The following is a 22,135-nucleotide window of genomic DNA, read 5'->3' as shown; positions in this document are numbered from 1 at the left end:
TTCCGGAGGAAGTGAAGTCTAAAACCATGAAGGACTTCAAAGGGGCGTGGGATAAACACTGTGGATCCATCAAGTCTAGAGGGCGTGAATAAACAGGAGGCAGCAAAACACTGCACGGAGCGGCAGTAGCCACAGAGGCATTCACGGAGCGGGATGCCAGTGGTTGGTGTTCCACCTTCACGGAGCGGAAGGATGGAGAGCTGCCATCTCCAAAAAAAAACAACAAACAAAAACCAAACAAAAAAAAAACAAAAAAACAGGGGTGGGTAAGAGTAAGGGGCAGGGGTGTGGCCTTCTTGTTACAGTGGTTGCTACCCCTAATTGAGCTGGATGTTCACTTGGATGCAGATACGGCGCTGCTCTCTACATTGGTGATGGGGTGGAGGGGAATTAGGGCTGGAGGGTACTGGAAGCCAATAGTAACAGGTGGGAGAGAGAAAAAGGGAAAAAAAAATGGATAAAGTGCGTAGCTTGCTGGGCAGACTGGATGGGCCGTTTGGTCTTCTTCTGCCGTCATTTCTATGTTTCTGTAGTGTCTTATATTGTATTCTTTGTTCAATTGGGAGCCACTGTAAATCGGCGAGTGTTCCTGTAATGGGGTCATTCTTTTTTTTGCTAGTCAAAATTCTAGCAGCTGAATTTTGTAATATTTGTAGTGGCCGAATAGTAGATTGTGGTAGTCCTAAAAGCAGGGAGTTACAATAATCTGTACTTGCGAAGATCATTGCCTGTAGAACTGTGCAAAAATTGTTTAGTGTTAGTAGAGATTTTAGTCTTCTCAGGATCATTAGTTTCCCGTATCCTTCTTTTATTTTCAGTGAGGTGTTTCAAGTTTAGCTCAGGGTCGATTATTACTCCTAGATTTCGTACTTTTAATGCTAACTCAACGGTTTGAATATTATTGATTGTGATTGCTGGTTGTATATGATGTATGTTTTTATGTTCAAGGTGTACGAATTCTGTTTTGTCGATGTTTATTACCAGTTCCATCTGATTTAAGAACTGTTTGATTATTTCAAGATACATATTGGCAAGTTTCATTGTTTCTTCAATGGTGTTTACAATAGGTAGCAGTAGCTGTATTTCATCTGTGTATATGTAATGATTGATTCCGAGTCCTGCTAGTAGGTGACATACTGGAAGTAGATAAATGTTAAAGAGTGTTGCTGACAGGGCTGATCCCTGTGGGACACCGGTTTGTAGTTTGTCTTTGTCTGAAAGTGTATTTTTAATTTGTACTTGAAAACATCTATTGTTTAAGTATGACTCAAACCATTTTATTGTTTTGTTAGTGAGTCCAATTTCTTTCAGCCTGTTGATTAGTATTTTGTGATTTACTGTGTCAAATGCTGCGGAGAGATCTAATAGAACTAATGTGTTCCTATATCGAAACCTCTTAAGATAGTATCTGATAAGGCTAAGAACAAGGTTTCAGTACTTTAGTGTTTACAAAAACCATGTTGTGCTGGGTAAAATATGTTGTTGCTTTCAATGTGGTTTGACAGTTGTTTTTGTACTGTTTTTTCAATTAGCTTGGCTATAGTTGTTAAGATTTAGGGGGTCGAGGTTCTTTTTCTTAATGATTGGTTTGATTATGGCACCTTTCAAGGTATCAGGCATTACTCCTTCATCTAGTGAGAGGTTGATGATCTTCATTAGTGTTGGTATTATTGTGTTGGCTAGTTTTTTTTAGTTCTGTAATGGGAATGATGTCTATTACGTGGGTAGCAGGGTTCAATTGATTTATCATTTTCTCGACTTCAACCTGTGATACCTCCTCAAATTCTGACCAATTACTAACATCTCTAGTGGGCATCTTAATTTCTTGTTTAGTAGTAATAGGGATTCTTTTTCTCAGGTTATCAATTTTTTCTTTAAAGAATTGAGCTACATCATTGCATTGGTTCTCTTGTAGAGTTAAGTGGTTGTTCGTATTGTCACTTGTTAGATTCTTTACTATGTTAAATAGGGTTCTGGCGTTGTTTGCAAATTTTTCTATTTTTGAGCTGTAGTATTTCTTTTTGGTGTCTAAAATTAATTTTTTGTAGTATGCTAGTTGTTTTCTATCCTTTGTTAAATTCTCAGTTTTGTTCTTTTTCCATTCTTTTTCTTTCTTTCTCAGGGACCGTTTCACTTCTTTGATTTGTTCACTATACCATGGATTCTTTAACTTTGGTTCTTTAATGCGGGCTATTTGCAGAGGGTTTAATTCGTTAGCTAAAATAGTGGTTCTATTTAACCAATCGTTTGTTGCGTTGGGGCTATTTGCGTAGTTGATGTGTGTTAGTTCTTCAATTAGTTTGTCTTTAAGAGTATCTGTGTTGAAGGGGGGTCAGTATGAGAATTCAGCTGGTTCTATGTTTTGTTTTTTAATTGTTCCTGTGTGCTTGATCTAGGAGTTAATGAGAAAGTGGTCTGACCACAGGATTTGTGTGTGTTTGGTTTTTATGTTTTCAAAGAGGCTACTGTTAATGAAGGTTAGATCTAATGGGGTGGATTTTCAAAGGTACCCCCCGAAAACCTACCCCAAACCCCCCTGCGCGTGCCGAGCCTATTTTGCATAGGCTTGGCGGCGCGCGTAAGTTCCGGGGCTTGGCAAAGGGGTGTGTCGGGTGGGCGGCACTAATTTCGGGGTGGGAGGCGTGTCGGGGGCGTGGTGCCGGCCCGGGGGCGTGGTCGAGGCCTCCGGACCAGCCCCTGGGTCGGGTGAGGGCGCGCCAGCAGCCTGCTGGCGCGCGCAGATTTACGCCTGCTTTCGGCAGGCATAAATCTGCCAACAAAGGTAGGGGGGGTTTAGATAGGGCCGGGGGGATGGGGAAGGGAGGGGAAGGGGAGGGGAGGCAGAAGGAAAGTTCCCTCTGAGGCCGCTCCGATTTCGGAGCGGTCTTGGAGGGAACAGGCAGCGCGCGCCGGGCTCGGCGCACGCAGGTTGCACAAATGTGCACCCCCTTGCGCGCGCCGACCCCGGATTTTATAAGATACGCGCGGCTACGTGCGTATCTTATAAAATCCAGCGTACTTTTGTTCGCGCCTGGTGCATGAACAAAAGTACGCGTGCGTAAATTTATAAAATCTACCCCAATGAGTGGCCAGCTTTGTGTGTTGGTTTATCTGTGATTAGTTTGAAACCTAATGCCGTCATTATGTCTAATAGAGTTTGGCAGGTGTTAGATAGGAGGTGAACGTCCATGTGAAGATTAAAGTCACCTAATATTATGGTGGGTATGGAGGGATTTAGATGAGTTGTGAAAAATTCTATTAGTGGGGAGATGTTTAGTTCGAGGAGATTGGGTGGGCAGTAGATCAGGCAGATTTGAAATTGGTTAGTGTCGAAAAGAGCAATTTCATGATTCACTGGTGCAGTGATAGAGAGTAATTTAGTTTTAAATATTTTTTCAATAATTAGTATTAATCCGCCTCCTATTTTATTTATTTTTGGGATCGAGAAGACCTCGTAGTTTTTGTTTGGGAGCTGGTTTTTTAGGACTACATCTGATTTTTTTTAGCCATGATTCTGTTATTGCTATAAAATTAGGTTTTATGTCATATAGCAGGTCCGTGATGATGGGAAATTTTTTTGTCACTGATTGTGCATTGACTAGAAGATAGGAGATCATTAGTAGTCTGTTTAAGTTGTCACTTAACCATGAGGAAGAGACTGAAAAGGAAACCTGCATGGTTTAAGGCATGCTGTGCATGCTCAGTGCGCACAAAATTCCAGAAACTTTGACATAGGTTTTCCGTGCCGGGCTCCATCCGAAGATGTCACTTGTGTGAGGGCCACCGTCCTGCTTATTCTAGGAGAAACATGGATAATGGTGAGCAAGTGCATGTAGTGTATTTGGATTTTCAGAAGGTGATTAAACAAATGCCCCATGAGATACTCCTGAAAAAAGTTGGAATCACGGGATAGGAGCAATTTTCTATTATTGACTTTGTGCAGTTCTGGTTGCCACATTTCAAAAGAGATATAGTTACATTGGAAAAGGTACAGAGAAGGGCAACCAAAATGATAAAGGGTATGGAACCTCTCCCTTATGAGGAAAGGTTAAAGAGGGTGTGGCTGTTCAGCTTGGAGAAGAGACAGCTGAGGGGAGATATGATAAAGGGCAATAAAATTATGAGTGGCAAAGAACGGGTAAATAAAATTCAGTTATTTACTATTTCAATAAATATAAAGACTAGGGGGCACTCCATGAAGTGAGTAAGTAGCATGTTCAAAAACAAATTAGAGAAAATTCTTTCACTCAATGCTCTGGAATTCATTACTGGAGGATGTGGTTAAGGCAGTTAATGTAGCTGGGCTTAAAAAAGGTTTGGACAATTCCTGGAGGAGAAACTGTTAACTAAGTAGACTTTAGAAATAGCCACTACTTATCACTGTGTGTTAGTAGCATGGGATCTATTTACTGTTTGGGATCTTGCCAAATACTTGTGACCTGGATTGACCATTACTGTAAAGAAGATACTAAGCTTAGTGGATCCTCAGTCTGACTCAATATGGCAAGTTCTTTGTTCTTAAGCACTGAAAATAAAACAGTTTTTCCTCCAGGTAAACTGGCACCAGCACAAAAGGCCCCATCTCTGCTACCTCTGGTGTGCTAAGTGGCTCCAAAATGGCTGTCTTTCCTGCTGTGACTGTCAGCATGACAGCAAGAACCTCTTTCAAAACTGGTTCCATCGCAGGATCACCTCCCTGACCAGTATTAGATTGCCTGCCAGTTTCTCACCTTTCTCCAGGCATATGAAGTGTCTCCCCCACTGCACTATGGCAAATCCCACAAGCCCTGCCCAAGTTGCTGTACTACATGGGCTCGGACGGGCCCGACATCTGACCCTCCTTCTAATTCATGCTCACTGCCATGGCTCTGAAAACTCCAGCTCTATCTGTCTTTCTTTGGGTAGCCTTGTTTAGGCCTGCTGCTGCCTCTTTTTATATTTTTAAACAACTTTATTCAGTCTGGAGGAGGAACAGAAGCAGGAGGAAGTCAGCCAGAATAGGTGAAGAGAGAAACACATAAAAGAGGGACTGCAGAGAGGGGTGGGAGATAGTGATTAAAGAACTCAACCTTGTAGACTGGATTACTGAACAGTTCACTACTGGCTTACTCCTGTCTAGGCCCACCTGAATGCCCCCTGGAAACCTCTCACACCTAGGCTATGATCAACAGGAGAAGGATAAGCCCTCAGACTGTTGCCCCAGGACCAGCCAAATTCTCTTCACAATTCTACTTCACCTGGCCTAGGCCATGCACTAGCTCACAGCATAGGATGCTTATTTACCATCTGCTGGAGACAGAGAGTATAGGCAGGCTGAGGCAACATAGGATCCTATAAGTGCTGACATCAGCAAACCTGTTGTTCTCCTTCTCTATCTGATGATAGGGGAGCATATACTCATGCAACTGGACTGGTCTGACTGGATGAAGAGGAATATGCTGTCTTGCATCTCGACTAGTCTGACTGGATGAAGAGGAATATGTTGTCTCTGTATTTCCTAGTAGTGTATCATGTTGTTTGTCTTGTTTATCTTGGTTACATTATATGTCTTCTCTTTTCTGTGCATCCTTGCTTTTACATTCTTTGTTAATCTTTCTTAGTTTAATTATTACCCTCTTCCATGGAATATCAGTTTCACTGTAAAGCCATGTTGGCTGCATTCTTGTTTTATAGAAACCGATGTGATGTTTCTAACGAATGTCAGTATATAAAAAACGTTAAATAAATAAATAAACATACAAATCAAAATAAATAAATAAAATGTTGGTCTATAGCAGCAAAATGACAAAGAGGCTGGTAGCATCTTATAAACTTACCAGTTTATTATAGAATCTAATGAAGTGGACTTTTGTTCTAGAAAGCTCATGCCTCAAATGTTTTAAAAAAAATGTCTATACCACCTCCCCAGACCATATTCCATACATCACATAAAAGCATAAACAGAAATACTATAAAATTCCATAAAACCAATAATACAATGAATAAAATAACCTAAAAGAAAACAATCTAAATTCAACCAGTTAACTTAATTCCACCAAACCTTATGTCAACAACCATCTCTTTGTTTTTATCTCCTTGTATCTGAGTTTCTTCCCTTGTCTTATCTTACTGCCCACCCCTCACCTAACTACCCTGAGCATGCACCAGCCTCTCCAAAGGGATGTCCCCTGCGATCCAGTCTGCTACTAGTGGATGAATGTATGCATTTCCTAAGGTCTGCTCTAGAGGGGAAGAGATACCCCCATTTAGAGATTTAGTTATCTGTGCTACATTCTTTCCTATTTTGCACCTGCTGCTTTCTAATTTGGCAAGTGATTATCTTTTTTCCTTTCAGCCTCCCTGGTATATACTCATGCTCTATCTCTCAGAACAGTAGGAGAAGACAGGTGGTGCCTTGGAGATAGATAGAGGATCCTTAAACCCACCTGAGCCATAAGATTGGCTCCCGGCTTCCTAGTCTCATCCTGGGACGGGGCAAAAAAGTTATACAAATTTGTTTTTCTTTTTTTCTTGGTTTGCGCTTTTTGTTAGACAAATGTATCTTTTGTGGTTTTCACAGGCTTAGTTATGTGGTACTCCGAATGATTGCTCCTGGGGGAATTCTGCTCTACTGCAAAGTGCAGAATTTGCGCAGAATTCCCGTTTTCTGCGCAGATTTTGGAGCAGGCACCAGCATGCCACAAGCATACCCTATCCTATTGCGGTGAAGATGGAGCAGATCCTAGCGTGCCATGAGAGGAACTCATCCCGCAATATGCCGCGGCATGACAAAGAAAGAGAAGGCCCCAGCGTGCCGTGTCACCGCGAATGGAGAAGGCCCCAACATGCTGCATCATGGAGAAGAAGGAGAAGGCCTTGGTTTGACTTGAGCGGAGTGTATCCCACTCACAGTGAAGATGGTGCGGGTCCCAGAGTGCCGTGAGCAGAGCCCATTTTGCTTGTGGCGAAGATGGAGCAGGCCCTGGTGAGAGTGCATCTTTGGGTAGAGCTTGTTTGTGTGAGAGGCTGTGTGTAGAGGTGTGTGTGTGAGAGAGCGCATGAGTGAGGATGTGTGCGTGTGCCAGAGTGTCTATGTGAGACTACTGTGAATGAATGTGTATGTTTGAAAGAGATTGGGATCTGGTGTACATGAAAAAGGGAGTATGTGTATGTGAGGGTGTAAAAAGGAAGTGTGTGATGTGAGGGAGTGGGGATGCTTGTTTGTCTGAGAACGAACCTGTGTGAAGGGGTGCAGGTGTGTGAGAAAGAGAGAGAGGGAGCCTGTATGAAGGGGTGTGTGTGTGTGTGAGAGAGAGAGAGAGGAGCCTGTGTTTAGGAGGGTTTGTGAGAGAGCGAGCGAGCGAGCGCACGCCAATGTGCAGGGGTGTATGTGAGAGAGAGAGATATAGCCTGTGTGGGGGTATATGCATGAGAGAGAAAGGGAGCCTCTGTGAGGGGAGTGTATATGCGCATGAGAGGGAACCTGTAGGTGTGAGAGAGGGGGACAGTGGGAGCCTGTGTGAGAGAGGGGTCAAACTCTGGGAGTGGAGATAGAATGGAAGAGGTTTAGCCTAGCGGGGAAGGGAAGAGATAGTGGAAGGTTGGAGGAGTTGCGGGCAGCCTGAGAAGGCAAATTGAAAGAAGACTGGCCAGAGAAGCAAGGAGAGAAGGTGGAAGGGACATTCTTACAATATATTTCTGGGGAAATTCTGCTCAAAATATTTAAAACTCTGCATCTTTAAGTAATAATTATTTTCTGCATTACATTTTAAATTAATTACTTAAAGACTGTCATGTATATTGTGTTATTTTGACCAAAATAAACTATGCAGAATTTTGCAGAATTTTCAATTTTTTTTGCTCAGAATTCCTTAGGAGTAAATGATGTGTGCAAGTGTCTGTGTACAGGGGAGGTCCCTACATAATTGTGAAAAAGTAGTATTTGATAAAGAAAAGGAGATTCGGAGGGTGGGGGGCAAGTGTGATTAGTAAGTGTATGATGCTTGTGCAGTAGATGGGAACCATGAACAGTGCTTTTCAACAGACAAATGCTATAATGTACCACAGTGAGAAACAGCTAAGATCTGGACTTTTTTCCAGTTCTTTCAGGGACTGTTTTCCAATTCCAATTCAGTGGAATCAGGCAGACAACATGGAATGCGGGCGTCATGGGAAGCAAAGAGAAAAAATTACATTTTTTCTATCACAGTAAAAATGGGAGCTATATTAGGAAAAAAAGAGACATAGGCTGGACTTACTCTTGCTCTGAGGTGAAACAAATTTATTCAGGGTTCTGGGCTCAAAACGGCAAACAAAAGCTGCATATGTGGAGTGTGAATGATATTGTGGACAGGAACAAAGATGGAATGGAACTAGATAAAGAAGCATGAAGATGCTCTGCCTTCTGCACAATCTGAACATCTTTCCCTTATTGGTTATCTTTTTAAAAGTTTGAAAACATACTAACAGCAGTCAAATATCTTTTTATGAAAATAGGTATCTGGCAAAATGCACTAATCACCTCCTGGAGGCCCAAAGTAGCCAAGGGTAAACAGACTTGTAAAATTATCAAACAAAAAGATACTTTTTAAAAAATGTAGGGTGGCTGAGTGGTTCAGCAGTAATGGCGTGTGCTGCCATGTGGAGGACCTGAATTTGCTTCTGCTGCCCAGTCTGAGGCTACAGAAGCAGTGATCATAGCACTTGGGCAGATGGGGGAAGAGAATGTCCCAGCTACAGCTCAATAGTGACACCTAGTGGCCAGATATAGGGCCCATGCTTGTATGTAGAGGGTCAGGAAGAAGCCCTGAGATATGACTATAGACAGAGGAATGTTGCTGCAGTGCATGGGTTAAATTGAGGTGGGGGGGAAGGGAATAAAAATATGGGGTAAGCCCTGCAGGTAATTGCTAATGAAAGCACATAGTGCAGTAGCCTAAAATAAACCTGTTCTGCTTGAGTTAGATGTCCAAAAGAGCAAAAGGAACCTCCCTGGCACAAAAAAAAAAAAAAAAAAGTGAAATCAGGAGAGGAGATTTTTAAAACGGGACAGAGGAGGGTGGGGGGGCACCAGTATAAGAAAAGGTGAATTAATTTCTAAAGAAATTCAGTAACAGAAAGATAACATATTGGGATAAAAAGTAGATTATTTAAAGAAAAAACAACTGTCAACAAAAAGGTTACTGATACTTTGGGGAACACGAAAATACTGAAACTAACTTCAGCTGATTACCTTGGCTGATCTAATTTCTGAGACAAAAACAGCCTCTGATCTGTGTCAGACTGCCTCGGCTCCAGGCAGTTACAGTATTATTGCATTTCATTCTCGTACTTCTTAATTATATTCCCACCAAGAGAGCACAACCATAGTTGAAGGGAATGAGGCATTATGCCTATATAGTAGACACATCAGACAGAAACTTCACTGGATTTTGCTGTCCCATTTATCCCACCCCCTCTTCCCAAGATCTGCTGCAACTAAGGAGACACTCACTACTGATGTGATTCTAACCTGTAGGCCAGTCTGAAGAGCTGCATTTCCGTGCCCCCTTTCTTCGGATTCTATATTGCTCCGAATAGTCCACTACTTCACCTCGAGCTTTCCGCCCATCGGGGGAGGGAGTGAAGAACTTTGTGAGGCCATCGATGAGCCCTTTGGTTTTCTTGTTAAATTTCAAGGTATTGCCATCTCTGCTGATGTGTGAGGCTTCTGGTCGCTCGTGGTATCCATCCTCTGACGAAGACACTGACTGGACGGAGATTTTACGTTTCCGGCCCCGGCCTGGACCAGTTTGAATTTTGCTGAAGGATGCTTTTGACCTAAGTATGCAGGAAAGAAAGCAGATTGACACAGCTCTTTTCTCAAAGCTTGCATCAGCTAGCCTAGTCCATCTGCCTCAACTCTCACATTTTTACTATGTTAGGAACAGAGATAATATGAAATTTAGCCTTCAAATCATCCAAACAATAGCTAAGGTTGAAATGTGATGATTGGTGTTATTTTTTGCATGTTTTAAACCTGGTCTAATTCCATTTGTCCAATGTATGCTCATGTACTTTTTTATGCAATAACAGTTTATGTGTATTTATTTTATTTTTATTTATTTTATTTTTATTTAGATGTCTTGTATACCGTCATTCCAAGTGAAAATCATTAGTTCATCACAGTTCATGACATTAACATTCATAAGTATTGGAGAACAGAGTACATAAATAATATACACCAATTCTAGTTACTGGGCAATGGGTATTCGGGTGGTAGCTTAGGAGGGTATTAGGAGAAAGAAGGGGTAAAAAGGTGAAAACGGGAAGAGAGTTAAGGTGAGAAAGTAATCATTCAATCAATTTGTGTTGCGTTGTATGCATTTTGGAACAGTCACGTTTTCAGGTGTTATTTGAATTTCTTCCTGTCAGTCGTGGTTCTTAGTTCTTCTGGTATGGTGTTTCAAAGTTCAGGACCTACTATAGATACTAGAATCGGAACCAGAATCGGATCCGATTTCAGTTCCGATTCACATCTCTATAGATGTGAATCGGAACCAGAATCGGATCCGATATCAGTTCCGATTCACATCTCTAATAGATACTGCTCTGTCTCTTTTTTGTGACAGGTGGGAGGTTTGTAATGTAGGGATCGAGAGGAGACCTTTATTTTGTGATTTCAATGTTTGTTGGGGTTTGTGTTGTTTAAGTGGTATTCCAAGCAGATCATTATTATTTAGGTTAATGATACAAATATGATCATTAATTTTTTATACTGAATCTACATTGAATTGGGAGCCAGGGTAGTGCTTTCAATGTAGAAGTAATGTGATCGTGTTTCCTGACTCCGGATAATAGTCTTGCAGCTGCATTTTACAGAAGTTGTAGTGATTTTATATGACAAGCAGGAATACCAAGGAGCAGGGAGTTGCAATAGTCAAGGTTCGAAAATATTAGTGTTTGTAGAACAGTTCTGAAGTCTGTAATAGTTAGTAAAGGTTTCAGGCGGCTTAGTATCCGCAGCTTGTTATAGCCAGATTTTATCAATTTACTGATATGCCCTTTCATTACTATATTTTCATCCAGTTATACTCCTAGGTCTCTCACTTGCATTGATGGATTAATTTGGCTATTTCCTAGGTCTATAGCAGATGGTAGCGGTTTTTTTTTTTTTGGGGGGGGGGGGGGGGTTCGCTTTAGCCATATGATTTCTGTTTTCTTGGTAGTGTTAGTTTAAGTTGGGATAGTTTTCCATTTATCATTGTCGTATATTTTACGATTAATGATGCTGTGTTTTCTGTTGAGTCTGTTAGTGGAAAATAAAATTGCAGATCTTCCGCTTAGAGGAAGAAGTTTAGACCAAGGTCTGTGAGTACTTTACATAATGGTAGCATGTAGATGTTGAATAGTGTAGCAGGACACAGCTGATCCTTGATGGACTCCAGTGTTACATGAAAGGTGTCAGATATCTTTTCATTGAATTTTACTTGGTATGTTCTCTCATCTAAGAAGGATTTGAATCATTTTAACACCATTCCATTGATTCCGATGTTTAACTGTCGGCATAGTAGTTTATGAGCTACTGTGTTGAATGCCGCTGTGAGGTTGATGAATACAAGGCAGTATAATTTGCAGAATCAAATCCTTGCAGTATCTCTGTTGAATGTTTTTATCTGAAACCAAATTGATTTGAGTAAAGGATTTCATGATTGTCTAAATGGTTCTCTGGTTGAGAACTGCTTTTTTGAGTATTTTTACCAGGAATGTGTTGCGTCCGTCGGTGTTCGACAGCTTCGCCCCGCCTATCTCTCTGTACTCTCGGCTCCTCCCACTCACCTTGGACTGATGGCCGCGGCGGCGTCTGCTTGCCCTTCTCTCTGGCGTCCCCGAACCGACTTTGGTGCTGCCTCCCGCCATTTTTCTTCAATGTACCTCTAGGGCGGGCGCGAGCACGCCGCCCTCATCTTTAACTCTACGTTGACGCGAACTTCAGGGGCGTTGCGATGGAGAAGGTACAGAGAAGGGCAACCAAAATGATAAAGGGGATGGAACAGCTTCCCTATGATGAAAGGCTGAAGAGATTAGGGCTGTTCAGCTTGGAGAAGAGACGGCTGAGGGGGGATATGATAGAGGTCTTTAAGATCATGAGAGGTCTTGAACGAGTAGATGTGACTCGGTTCTTTTCATTTTCGAATAATAGAAGGACTAGGGGGCATTCCATGAAGTTAGCAAATAGCACATTTAAGACTAATCGGAGAAAATTCTTTTTCACTCAACGCACAATAAAGCTCTGGAATTTGTTGCCAGAGGATGTGGTTAGTGCAGTTAGTGTAGCTGGGTTCAAAAAAGGTTTGGATAAGTTCTTGGAGGAGAAGTCCATTAATGGCTATTAATCAATTTTACTTAGGGAATAGCCACTGCTATTAATTGCATCAGTAGCATGGGATCTTCTTAGTGTTTGGGTAATTGCCAGGTTCTTGTGGCCTGGTTTTGGCCTCTGTTGGAAACAGGATGCTGGGCTTGATGGACCCTTGGTCTGACCCAGCATGGCAATTTCTTATGTTCTTATGTCCCCTCTGTTCTGACGTCACGTCTTCCGGGTATTTCTGCCTACAGTATTTGCTAGCTCGTTGAGTTAGCAACAGGATTCATAGGGATGGGATTCGCTCTCCATTCCTAAGCTACTCTGCCACTCCAGCGCTATCTGGAACTCTTACTACCCTTCGGGGTCTCTAACAGGGTACCCGCTCCTCGGAGGCCTCTCTTTTTCTTTCAGGTGCTATCAGGAAACTGGTACTCGCTCCTCGAGGACCCATGTTCCCTGAGTCGCTGCCTGTAACCTCTACACTTCTACTTGGAAAAACTAACTTACAGCTACCATAAGTGAGTACAGACACCATCTCTCTCCACAGTACTGCTTCACTGGAATCAGGTACTCGCTCCTCGAGGGCCTGCTCTCTGCTCCGGTGCCAGACCTCTCGTCTAGTGGAATCTCTGTTACTGCTAAGTGAGTACAATGCTATCGAGTCTCTCTGCTCTAAGGGATCAGGTACTCGCTCCTCGAGGGCCTGCTCTCCCTGTCTCGGAACTTCTTCTATTTCTACATTGGGACTCAATGTTGATCTTATTGTGTGCTCATATCTCTCAGTCTTTTTCCACTACAGCACTGCCTTGCAGAGGACCCACTGTTCCAGCGCTCTGTGGGAGACGCGCCTAGTCAGGCTCTACATCCTCTACTCCAGAGCTTTCCAAACTGTGTGTCGGACACGTTAGTGTGTCGCCTGCAGTGTGCAGGTGTGTCGCGCGAACGTAGCACATTAAAACCCGGTCCACAAAGCCACTCCTCTCCAGGTCACGCGCAGGTGATGGCACGTGATGCCGCGCCGTCAAATCCAACGCAAGTTTGGGTTTTTTTTTACTAGCAATTCGCTTTTTTTTTCAGTTCACGGGTTGCTTATTATTGGGCGATTTTTGCTGTCAATCATGTTTTTTTGGGCTTGGTGGGTAGGACTTTAGACCAGCTGTCCCTGTCATTGGCTGCTGCTGCTGCTGAGTATTGCAAGCAACAGTGTCTGGTGATCATGGAAGGTGTTATGCACCACGGCAGGCTTGAACCCTGAAGGGAGTGAAGCACTGAACTGGCAACAATCAAAAAGAAGAGGTACATGAGTGTGGGAGCCAGACATGTGCTGGGGGGGGGGGGGGGGGAGGTATGAGTGTGTGGGGGACAGAAACGTACTTGGGGGGGGGGGGGAGAGAGATGAGTGTGTAGGGGACAGACATGCTTGGGGAGTAGAAAGATGAGTGTGTGGGGGACAGACATTGTTACTCCTAAATTATAACAATAACATTAATCTTGAAAAATTATATATTTTTAATATAAATGAAAGGTTTTCATGAGATAGGTTGTGTTGTGAAACATTTTATTTATGTATATATTTAAGGAAACATACATACATTGTCAAAATATGTTTCGTTTGTTTAACCTTTAACCTCTGGTTTGCTAGTAGACTGAATTACTGTGTCTTGAAATTATGTTTGTCTAAAAAGTGTGTCACCAACATGAAAAGTTTGGAAAGCTCTGCTCTACTCACTACTGCCACCTCTGGTGGTCACAAACTGTCTAATAAAAGATTCAAATCTGTGTTTGTCTGGAGTCTAGCCTGACACCGTGGTCCCTCACGGGACTGCCGCTCCCCCCCCCCCCCCGTGGGCGTGGTCAGCTGCCACAGTGTCCAAGGATCCACCCAAACACCACTAACCATAACAGAATGATAGATTTTATATCGGTCTATAATTATTCCAGTCATCATCTCTCCTGTCTATTTTTTAACGTTGGTTTTATGGTTGCTTGTTTTAGTCTTTTTGGTATCTGGCCTTCTGTTAGTGACAGGTTGATTAAGTATGTGATTGATGGTGTAATTATTTGGTTAGTTTGTTTTAGAAAATTGGCAGGTATCGGGTCATTTGAATGCATGGAGGGTTTTAATTTATTGATTATTCTATTTATCTCTATTTTTTATTTTATTTCAAAAGAAGTCCACAAATTTTTATTGTTTGTTTCTTCTGTAGAATTTATTGTATCATCAGTTTAGTTTATATTTTTAGTTAAGGTTGAGTTGTTTTTTCAGTTTATTTGTTTTCACTAGTAAGGCGGTTGCGTATTTGTTGCAATCCTTTTTAGAGAGGTTAGTATTCCTTGGCTTATTTGATGATGGATCTTTTATTAGATTTTTCACTGTTTTGAATAATAATTTTAAACTGAATAAAACCCCATGGATTTGTTTTGCATAGTATTCTGTTTTTGCTTTGTTGGTAAGGTATGATATTGGGATAGGTAGGTTTTGTATTATTATTATTTTTTTATTTTTTTTTTTTTTTAAGGTTCATCCGTTGGGTGCTTTCTCCAAATTTTTCTTGTTTTCTTAGATTTGGCTTTGCTTTTCTTAGCTCTTCGTTATACCAGGGACTATTCTTCTTGTTATCTTGTTCTTTGTTGATTGTTTTATCTGTATTGGACTGTGCTCTTCTACAATTTTGTTTATTATTCTATCCCATGAGTCGAAGGCTTTGTTGTAGTTGGTTATATGAAGGTCTCTCATCTTATTTTCTAGGGCACTTAATAGTATCTCATTTTTTATTTTCTTTCTATGTGTGAAGGTGCTTTTATTTCTAGTTATCTGTTTAGTTTGATTCTTGAAAGATGAGTCTGCTTTTATTAATTGGTGACCTAACCAAGGTATTGTCGTATGTTTAGTATTAATTTGGCAGTTATTTGCATTTGCAAATATTAAATCTAGGGTATGACCAGCTTTTATGGGTTGCTTCGGTGACATGTTGTGTCCATCCTAATGCTTCCATTGCTTCAAGGAACATATTGCAGGCAATGGACCTAGGTGTTTCATCCACTTGTAGATTGAAGTCACCTAGGATTATTGTACACTCTGAAGTTGGGAATACTTTGGCAAACAGTTCTATAATTGGTGAGTAGTCTTTAACAGGCCTGGTGGGCAATATACTAGCCCTATTTTGATTTGTTTTGATTTTAGGATGGAGAATTCATAGGGAGGTTGAATTTCAATTTTTTTTTAGTACTAATTTAAGTTCTCTCTTACAAATGATTAAGAGGCCTCTGCCTTTTCTTTTTTGTCTTGGTATGTGGAAAAGATCATATTTAGGGTTAGAGATTTGGTTTATGAGCACATTTTCATTTTGCCAAGTTTCAGTAATGCAGAAGATCACTGGTAGATGCTCTTCGATTAGGTCTTTGATGATAGGGATTTTTTTTATATTGATTGTTCGTTAAGTAGCATTATAGAGAACATTAAACATGTTTTGATGTTTTTTTCTTTTGATCAAGACAGTGTGTAACACTACTTTCACTGTTTTGTTATGATTTTTGTTGTCATTTTTCGTTCAATCCTCATTATTTCTTTGTCTTAGGGTGGGCTTGGTTTTGTTTGATCGATTTCCTTTGAGAGGATTACAGTGTATATCATATTACTTAAGAGTTTGTGGAAGGTCCTGGAAGACTATTATATTTCCTGTTGAGTTGTTTCTTCTATTAGATGAAGTGTTCTATTTGTTTAGGGGGTTCTTCTCTTATCGGTCTTTCTTCTCGGTTATTCAGCTATTGTTTTAATCCCTCATAACTCCCATGCCACTTCTCACATCATTCCCTCATCACTCCGTTGTTTCTTCGGTGCTCCCTTGCCGCTCCCACTTCAGAAGTTTGATAGGATGTATAGGTTGAACCAATCAGCCAGGTGGCTGCTGCCGGATCGGTTATTGGTGGGGGAGCTAGCAGGCCTGGTTGAAGCAGGTTGTTGGTGGGAGTTGTGGCCAAGCGGTTAGGTCTGTCTTTAGGGGGAGCCGAAAGACTGGGCAGTAGCAGTCAAATGGCGGTGGGTCTCAGGTGTGGAGTGTGCTAGAGCTAGTGTGCAGAAATGTCTGAGGGGACAACAATCTGCATAGCTGCAATCGGTCGGGTGTCTGAATGGTGGCAGGTTGGTCAGCTTCTGGTTAGCTCGGCCACTGATTGGGGGGGGGGGGGGGGGGCGGCAGTCCAGATAGCAACTGCTTGTACCGTGGCAGGCTGTGTGGCTGTAGCCTGAGGGTCGGCAGATTTGGGGATGGGGAGCCAGGATGTAGATGCAGGCCTCGGTGGTGTCTGTCTCAGGGCAGGAGCGGGGGCTGGTCTGCCTGCCGATAGCGATTTGGTCGGGTGGCTGTGTCCTTCTCTGGTGGGAGCAGGAGGGCTGTGTTGAAGCCAATCAGTGGCAGGTGCGAAGCGTGCTGGCCTTTAGTGAGTCGGGAAGCCAGTAAGTCGGGGGAAGGGGACAGTCAGTGCAGAACACAGAGACCCTTAACACACAACAATTTCAGTCATCAGTGTGCCTATAACTTCCCTCAGTGTCTTTAACAGAGTATTTTTGGCACTTTAACAGATTCTGTAACAGAGCAGCTGCCATAAGCTATTGCTCCAAGCTGTGCCAACTGTTCTGCTCAGTATTTCCTCAATGTATTCTGCATATGTACCAAGCAATGTTCCCCCTAATTTTTTTGTGGGTTGTACGTGCAAAAAAGTTCTGGTGTGCAATGTAATATACAAATTTCTGTGCAGTGTGTTCTTTGAAACACCATTCTATTTTCCTTTTCTTATGCATGCTATGTTTTCCTGTATGTGTGCAGAGTTTACAGGGAACATTGGTAGCAAGGATATTTATACATCTAAGGAAACTGGCCCTTGTGTTTACAAAGACTGACACTTTGCAATAAGAATTTCTTGGAAATGTACTTTGAATTGGATGACGAAAACTTAAAAGGTTAGAGCTCTTCAGCTTGGAAAAGAGACGACTGGGAGAGGATATGATACAGGTTTACAAAATCATGAATGGTGTAGAACAAGTTAATAGGGAATGGTTACTTACTCTATTGAACAACTCTAGGACATTCAATGAAATTAAGCAGTAGTCAACAAATTATTAAGCTGTGGAATTTATTGCCAGAGAATGTGCTCAAGGCTAGTAATATAGTTGAGTTTTAAAAAGATTTGGGTAAGTTTCTGGAGGATAGATCCATAAACAGTTATTAGTCAGACAGACTTGGATGTCTCCACAATTTGGGAAGTGAGCAATATAGAATGGACTTTCCTGTTAGGATCTGCCAGGTGCAAGTGAGCCAGACTAGCTACTCTAGGAGAAAGGATGCTGGGCTCAATGGATCATTGGTCTGACCCTGAAAGGCATTTCTTATGTTCAATCTTCTCATGGACAACCTAGAATCCTATAGGTATGCAGGAATAGGGTGGGTATTGAAGCACAATTAGTGACAATGACGGATTCTTCCTATGTTTGCATGTTTTAACTTTTACTACTTATAGCAAGTTTGCTTACCTAAAACACTGTTTTCCGTAGATAGCAGGATGAATTAACCATTTACATGTGGGGTGATATTATCTGGCAGACTCATTTTCCAAATGGACTTTTCTCTCCAAGCTAGTAGACCTTTCGCTCTTCTGAACATGTGCAAGAGTTCCTGTGAGGGCACAGCCTCTTGAGTCTCCTCAATCCATACCAGAGCTAATTCAGCTATGTAGACTACACTCTAGTGAGGCGGGTAATTCATCCTATCTATGGAAAACAGTTTATGGTAAGCAAACTTGCTTTTTCCATTGATAAGCAGGCTGAATTAGCCATTACATGTGGGGAATCCTACACTGAGGATTGCAGCGGAGCATTTACTTATTAAGCAACCTGACCCTCACCATGAAGAGTAAACAACTGTGAGACCAGACATTTTGTATGTTATACTGTTAATTAATAAATAAAATTTAAACAAAGTAGGATCGTCCTGAGGGAGTTCATTTTGAATTTCTCTCAGCGTATATGTTTGTTTAGGTATCTCGTCAAGAATGGTCTATAGTCTCTCCGTTTTCTTGGGGATAAGGAAGCATCAGGAACAGAACCCCAAGGGTATGCTGAGACAGTGGAGCTGGTTCTATCGCTCATTGTTTGAGAAGAGATTGGACTTCCAATCGAAGCTGCGGTAAATGAGATGGATCTGGATGGAGCGCCAAACAACGTGGAGGCTGGGAGAAATGCAACTGGTACCCAGACTGCACAATTTGAAGGACCCAAGGGTCCTTAGTGATCTGATGTCAATCCACCATAAAATGTTTCCGACTCTCCCTACTGGGAGAATTGGAAAAGGATTATTCAGAGGGATCAAAAACTAGGCCCTTGTTTGAGTTGGGCCTATTTTGTAGTTTTTTGTTGCCAGCGTACTCTTTGACAAGGCAATAAAGGCTGTTAACGCTGGGTTGGAAGAGGCAGTAGATGATGTTGTTGAAATGATTGGTAAGGCCTAATGTGGAAGTATGGATGTTTGTATGGACAAAAGTGATATCATATGTAGAGGGCTGTTCAGGAGCTGTCAAGAGCAACTGCACCACTACATTTTCATCTTTAATATGGACGACTATCTCACGATGCTTTTCACCAAAAAGACTGTCCCTTATAACTGGGGAAGTCTGCTAGTTTTTTGTGCTACTCACTTGAAGCCATGCCATATGCCTAGCCCCAACAGAGGTGGATGAAGTATGTGAAAGGGAACCAAAGGAGTCATATACTGATCAGAGATGGCGGCAGATGTCCTCTTCCGTTTCTCGGAGTGGCTGTGGATAATAATTGCCTGCTCTGAGACAGGTAAAAAAGGCTTCAACTTTTCATTGCAGTCCCGTATTTTCTGCATTATGTAGAATGAATGGATGGTAACGCGAGTAGATAACTTTATTAAGAAAGTTTTTCAATGCGCAATGCTATCTAGAAGTTTGTGGTCTTTTCCAGGAGAAGAATTTGAATGAATGTGTCTTCGCTTTTTTCATAGCAGATTCAACTGTGATGGACTGGTAAGGCAGCTAGAGAATATAAAGCCTGGTGATTGCTGGACTCTGAATTTGAGGTCTTACTTTCTAGTAGCTAGAGTGACCAAAATGGGAGTTTTCCAATTGAGTTTTTCTAACTGGGTTTTTTCAATTGTAGAGCCTTGAGAATGCTTTGAACTGGAAAAGCTGTTGGTTTGGCTGCAGTGTCCAATATTTGAAGAAGCCTAAGGAGCGCAGGATCAGGGGTCTTTGTGGATATGGATGCTCAGTGTAGTACCCATTAGTTCAGAATAGGTCAGATCCTCTGGCAGCAAGGAGTGATCCGGAGGATCTGGAAGAGGATTGGAGGGTAAAGTCTTCATCTGAGCCTAAAGGTATTGGATCACTTACCCACTATTGATCCTCTTCCCCTCCTGCCGAGGGAGCAAAATCGGTGTACCTTCCTGTTTTCCACAGAGACAAACAGGTCTAGGTCCGGGATCCCCCAGTGGCAGAAGATGCTGTTCGCTACCTCCTGATTGAGGGACCATTCGTGGAGTCTAAATGACTGACTCAAGGTATCTGCTAGCATGTTGTACACTCCCAGGAGGGTACAGCGCTCGGAGTGATAGCCCATGTCCAGACCTGGACTGCCTCCTGGCAGAGAGGAAACGATCCGGTTCCTCCCTGCTTGTTCAGGTACCACATGGCCACCTGATTGTCTGTCTGAACCAGCACTACCTTTTTCATGAGAAGCTCCTGGAACACCTGCAGAGCACAGCGAATCACTCGTAGCTCCAAGAGGTTGATCTGGAGCCGAGCCCTCCTGAACAGACCAAAGCTCTTAGGTGCGGTAACCCAGAACATGCGCTCCCCACTCCAGCTGAGAAGCATCGGTGGTGAGTGTGGCTTGGGGCTGGGCATTTCAAAAGGGGCAACCCCACTCCAAGTTTGCGGGGACTGTCCACCACAGAAGGGATTGCCGCAAGCTTTCGGTGACCATGATGCAATGCTTGACACCACTGAGAGCGCAGTGTCCATTGCACACGGCACATGTGTAGTCAAGCAAAAGGGGTAACATGCACAATCACTGCCATATGGCCCAGCAGCTGGAGAAACTGGCAAGCAGAGACGTGGACAGCTGGAGAAATGTTGTGCAAGAGCTGCCAAAGTCTCTGCCCTTAGATAGGTAGGCCTTCTCATGGACAGTGTCCAGGTTCGCTTCAATGAAGTCTAGCTGCATGGCCGGCTGAAGGTGGATCTTGGGATAGTTTGATAAAAAATCTCAGGGTCTCCAGAGTTTCAATCACGAGACGCATGGCCTTCTGAGCCCTTTGACAGGAGTTGCCTTTTATGAGCCTATCGTCGAGGTAGGGAAACACATGAATTCCCTGCCTTCAAAGATAGGCACAGACAACTGCCAGACATTTTGTGAAAACTCGGGGGCGCAGACACCAGACCAAAGGGCAGAACACGAGAGTGATAGTGGCCCCCATCGACCAGGTACTGCTAATCCGCCTGAAAAATGGGGATATGGGCGTACACAACTTGTAGATCGAGGGAGCAGAGCCAGTGCCCCGCCCTGAGCAGGGGGATCAGGGTGCCCAGAGAGACCATCTTGAACTTTTCTTTTACCAAGAAATGGTTTAAAGTTCTGAGGTCCAGAATGGGCCTGAGGCCACCCGTTTTCTTGGGAATTAGGAAATACCTGGAGTAGAACCTTCTGCCCCACTGGCTGGCTGGAACAGGTTCGACCGCTCGAGCGGAAACGAGGGCCGAGATCTCTACCCAAAGTATCCGGATGTCCCTTATTGCTCTCCACCTGGTAGACAAGGTGGGGGAGGGGAGGGTGGGGGAAGCAGGGTGGAGGTCGCTGGAAATGCAGCCAGTAACCCTGGCGAATGATGGATAGCACCCAAAGGTCCAATGTGATTGAGATCCATCGATCTGCAAAAAGTTGGAGACGACTCCCAACCAGCCAGGGTCCCGTGTGGAAGGGGGGGGGGGGCTCATACTCCCTCGCCACCAGTCAAAATACCGTGATGGGGTTCTGAGGCTAAGCCATGGGCACCCTAGATGGCCTAGGCTGCCTCTGTCTGGTCCTAGGGACAGGCCTCTGAGTTCTGGGCTTCTGTGTGGGCAGGTAATACTTACAAGGCTGACAGAAAGGTCGGCTCGGGTATTGCCGTGAGGGTTTCCTGGTAGGCTGCCTATCGGAAGTGCTGGCTGACAACTGTTGAAGGGTTTCTTGGTAATCCTTCAGCTGACCTACAGCCTCCTTAATCCTATCCCCAAACAGGTTCTCACCCATACGAGACAAGTCAGGGCGCAGGTCAGAGGCTCGTAGCCAAGCCATCCAACGGGCTCCAATGCCCGCTGCAGCAGATCTCATGACTGTCTCAAAGACATCATAAGCTGAGCGGACTTCGAGTCTGTCACTCACCAGGCCCTGCTAGACAATGGCCTGAAAATCCTCCTGGAATTGAGGCAGACACTCACTGAACTCCAGGGCCTGCTTCCACAGATTCTGGGAATATTGCCCCAGATAAAGTTGATAGCAAGTTCTACGGGCAATGGACATAGCACCCTGGAACACTCGGTGACCCAAGGCATCTAGGGCTTTATGTTCTTGCCCTGGTGGAGCTAAGGCATGGGTATAAACCCTCTTAGCCTTTTTCAGGGCTGACTCGACCACCACCGATTGGTGGGGGAGTTGACAGCAGTCGAACCCAGTTGATGGCTGGATTAGGTATACCGCATCCGTCTTTCTATTAACCTATGGCACCGATATGGGATGCTCCCACAGGCGGG

At 43.2% G+C, this 22,135-nt stretch overlaps 1 protein-coding gene across 2 annotated transcripts in view; it reads right to left on the bottom strand.

The window, feature by feature from the left end:
• The window catches only part of KAT6A (lysine acetyltransferase 6A), a 333,161-nt gene that overhangs the window by 206,835 nt on the left and 104,191 nt on the right, over nucleotides 1-22,135 (bottom strand). The window contains exon 7 of one of the 2 annotated variants that reach the window (XM_029603716.1): nucleotides 9,491-9,798. In XM_029603716.1, the coding sequence (XP_029459576.1) occupies nucleotides 9,491-9,798 (308 nt within the window). The remainder of the gene's footprint in view (nucleotides 1-9,490; nucleotides 9,799-22,135) is intronic. The other variant, XM_029603717.1, reaches the window with a different exon arrangement.

Source organism: Rhinatrema bivittatum, chromosome 5, assembly GCF_901001135.1.
Source record: "Rhinatrema bivittatum chromosome 5, aRhiBiv1.1, whole genome shotgun sequence".
Lineage (NCBI taxonomy): Eukaryota > Metazoa > Chordata > Amphibia > Gymnophiona > Rhinatrematidae > Rhinatrema > Rhinatrema bivittatum.
This window is presented reverse-complemented; position numbering and strand designations above follow the sequence as displayed.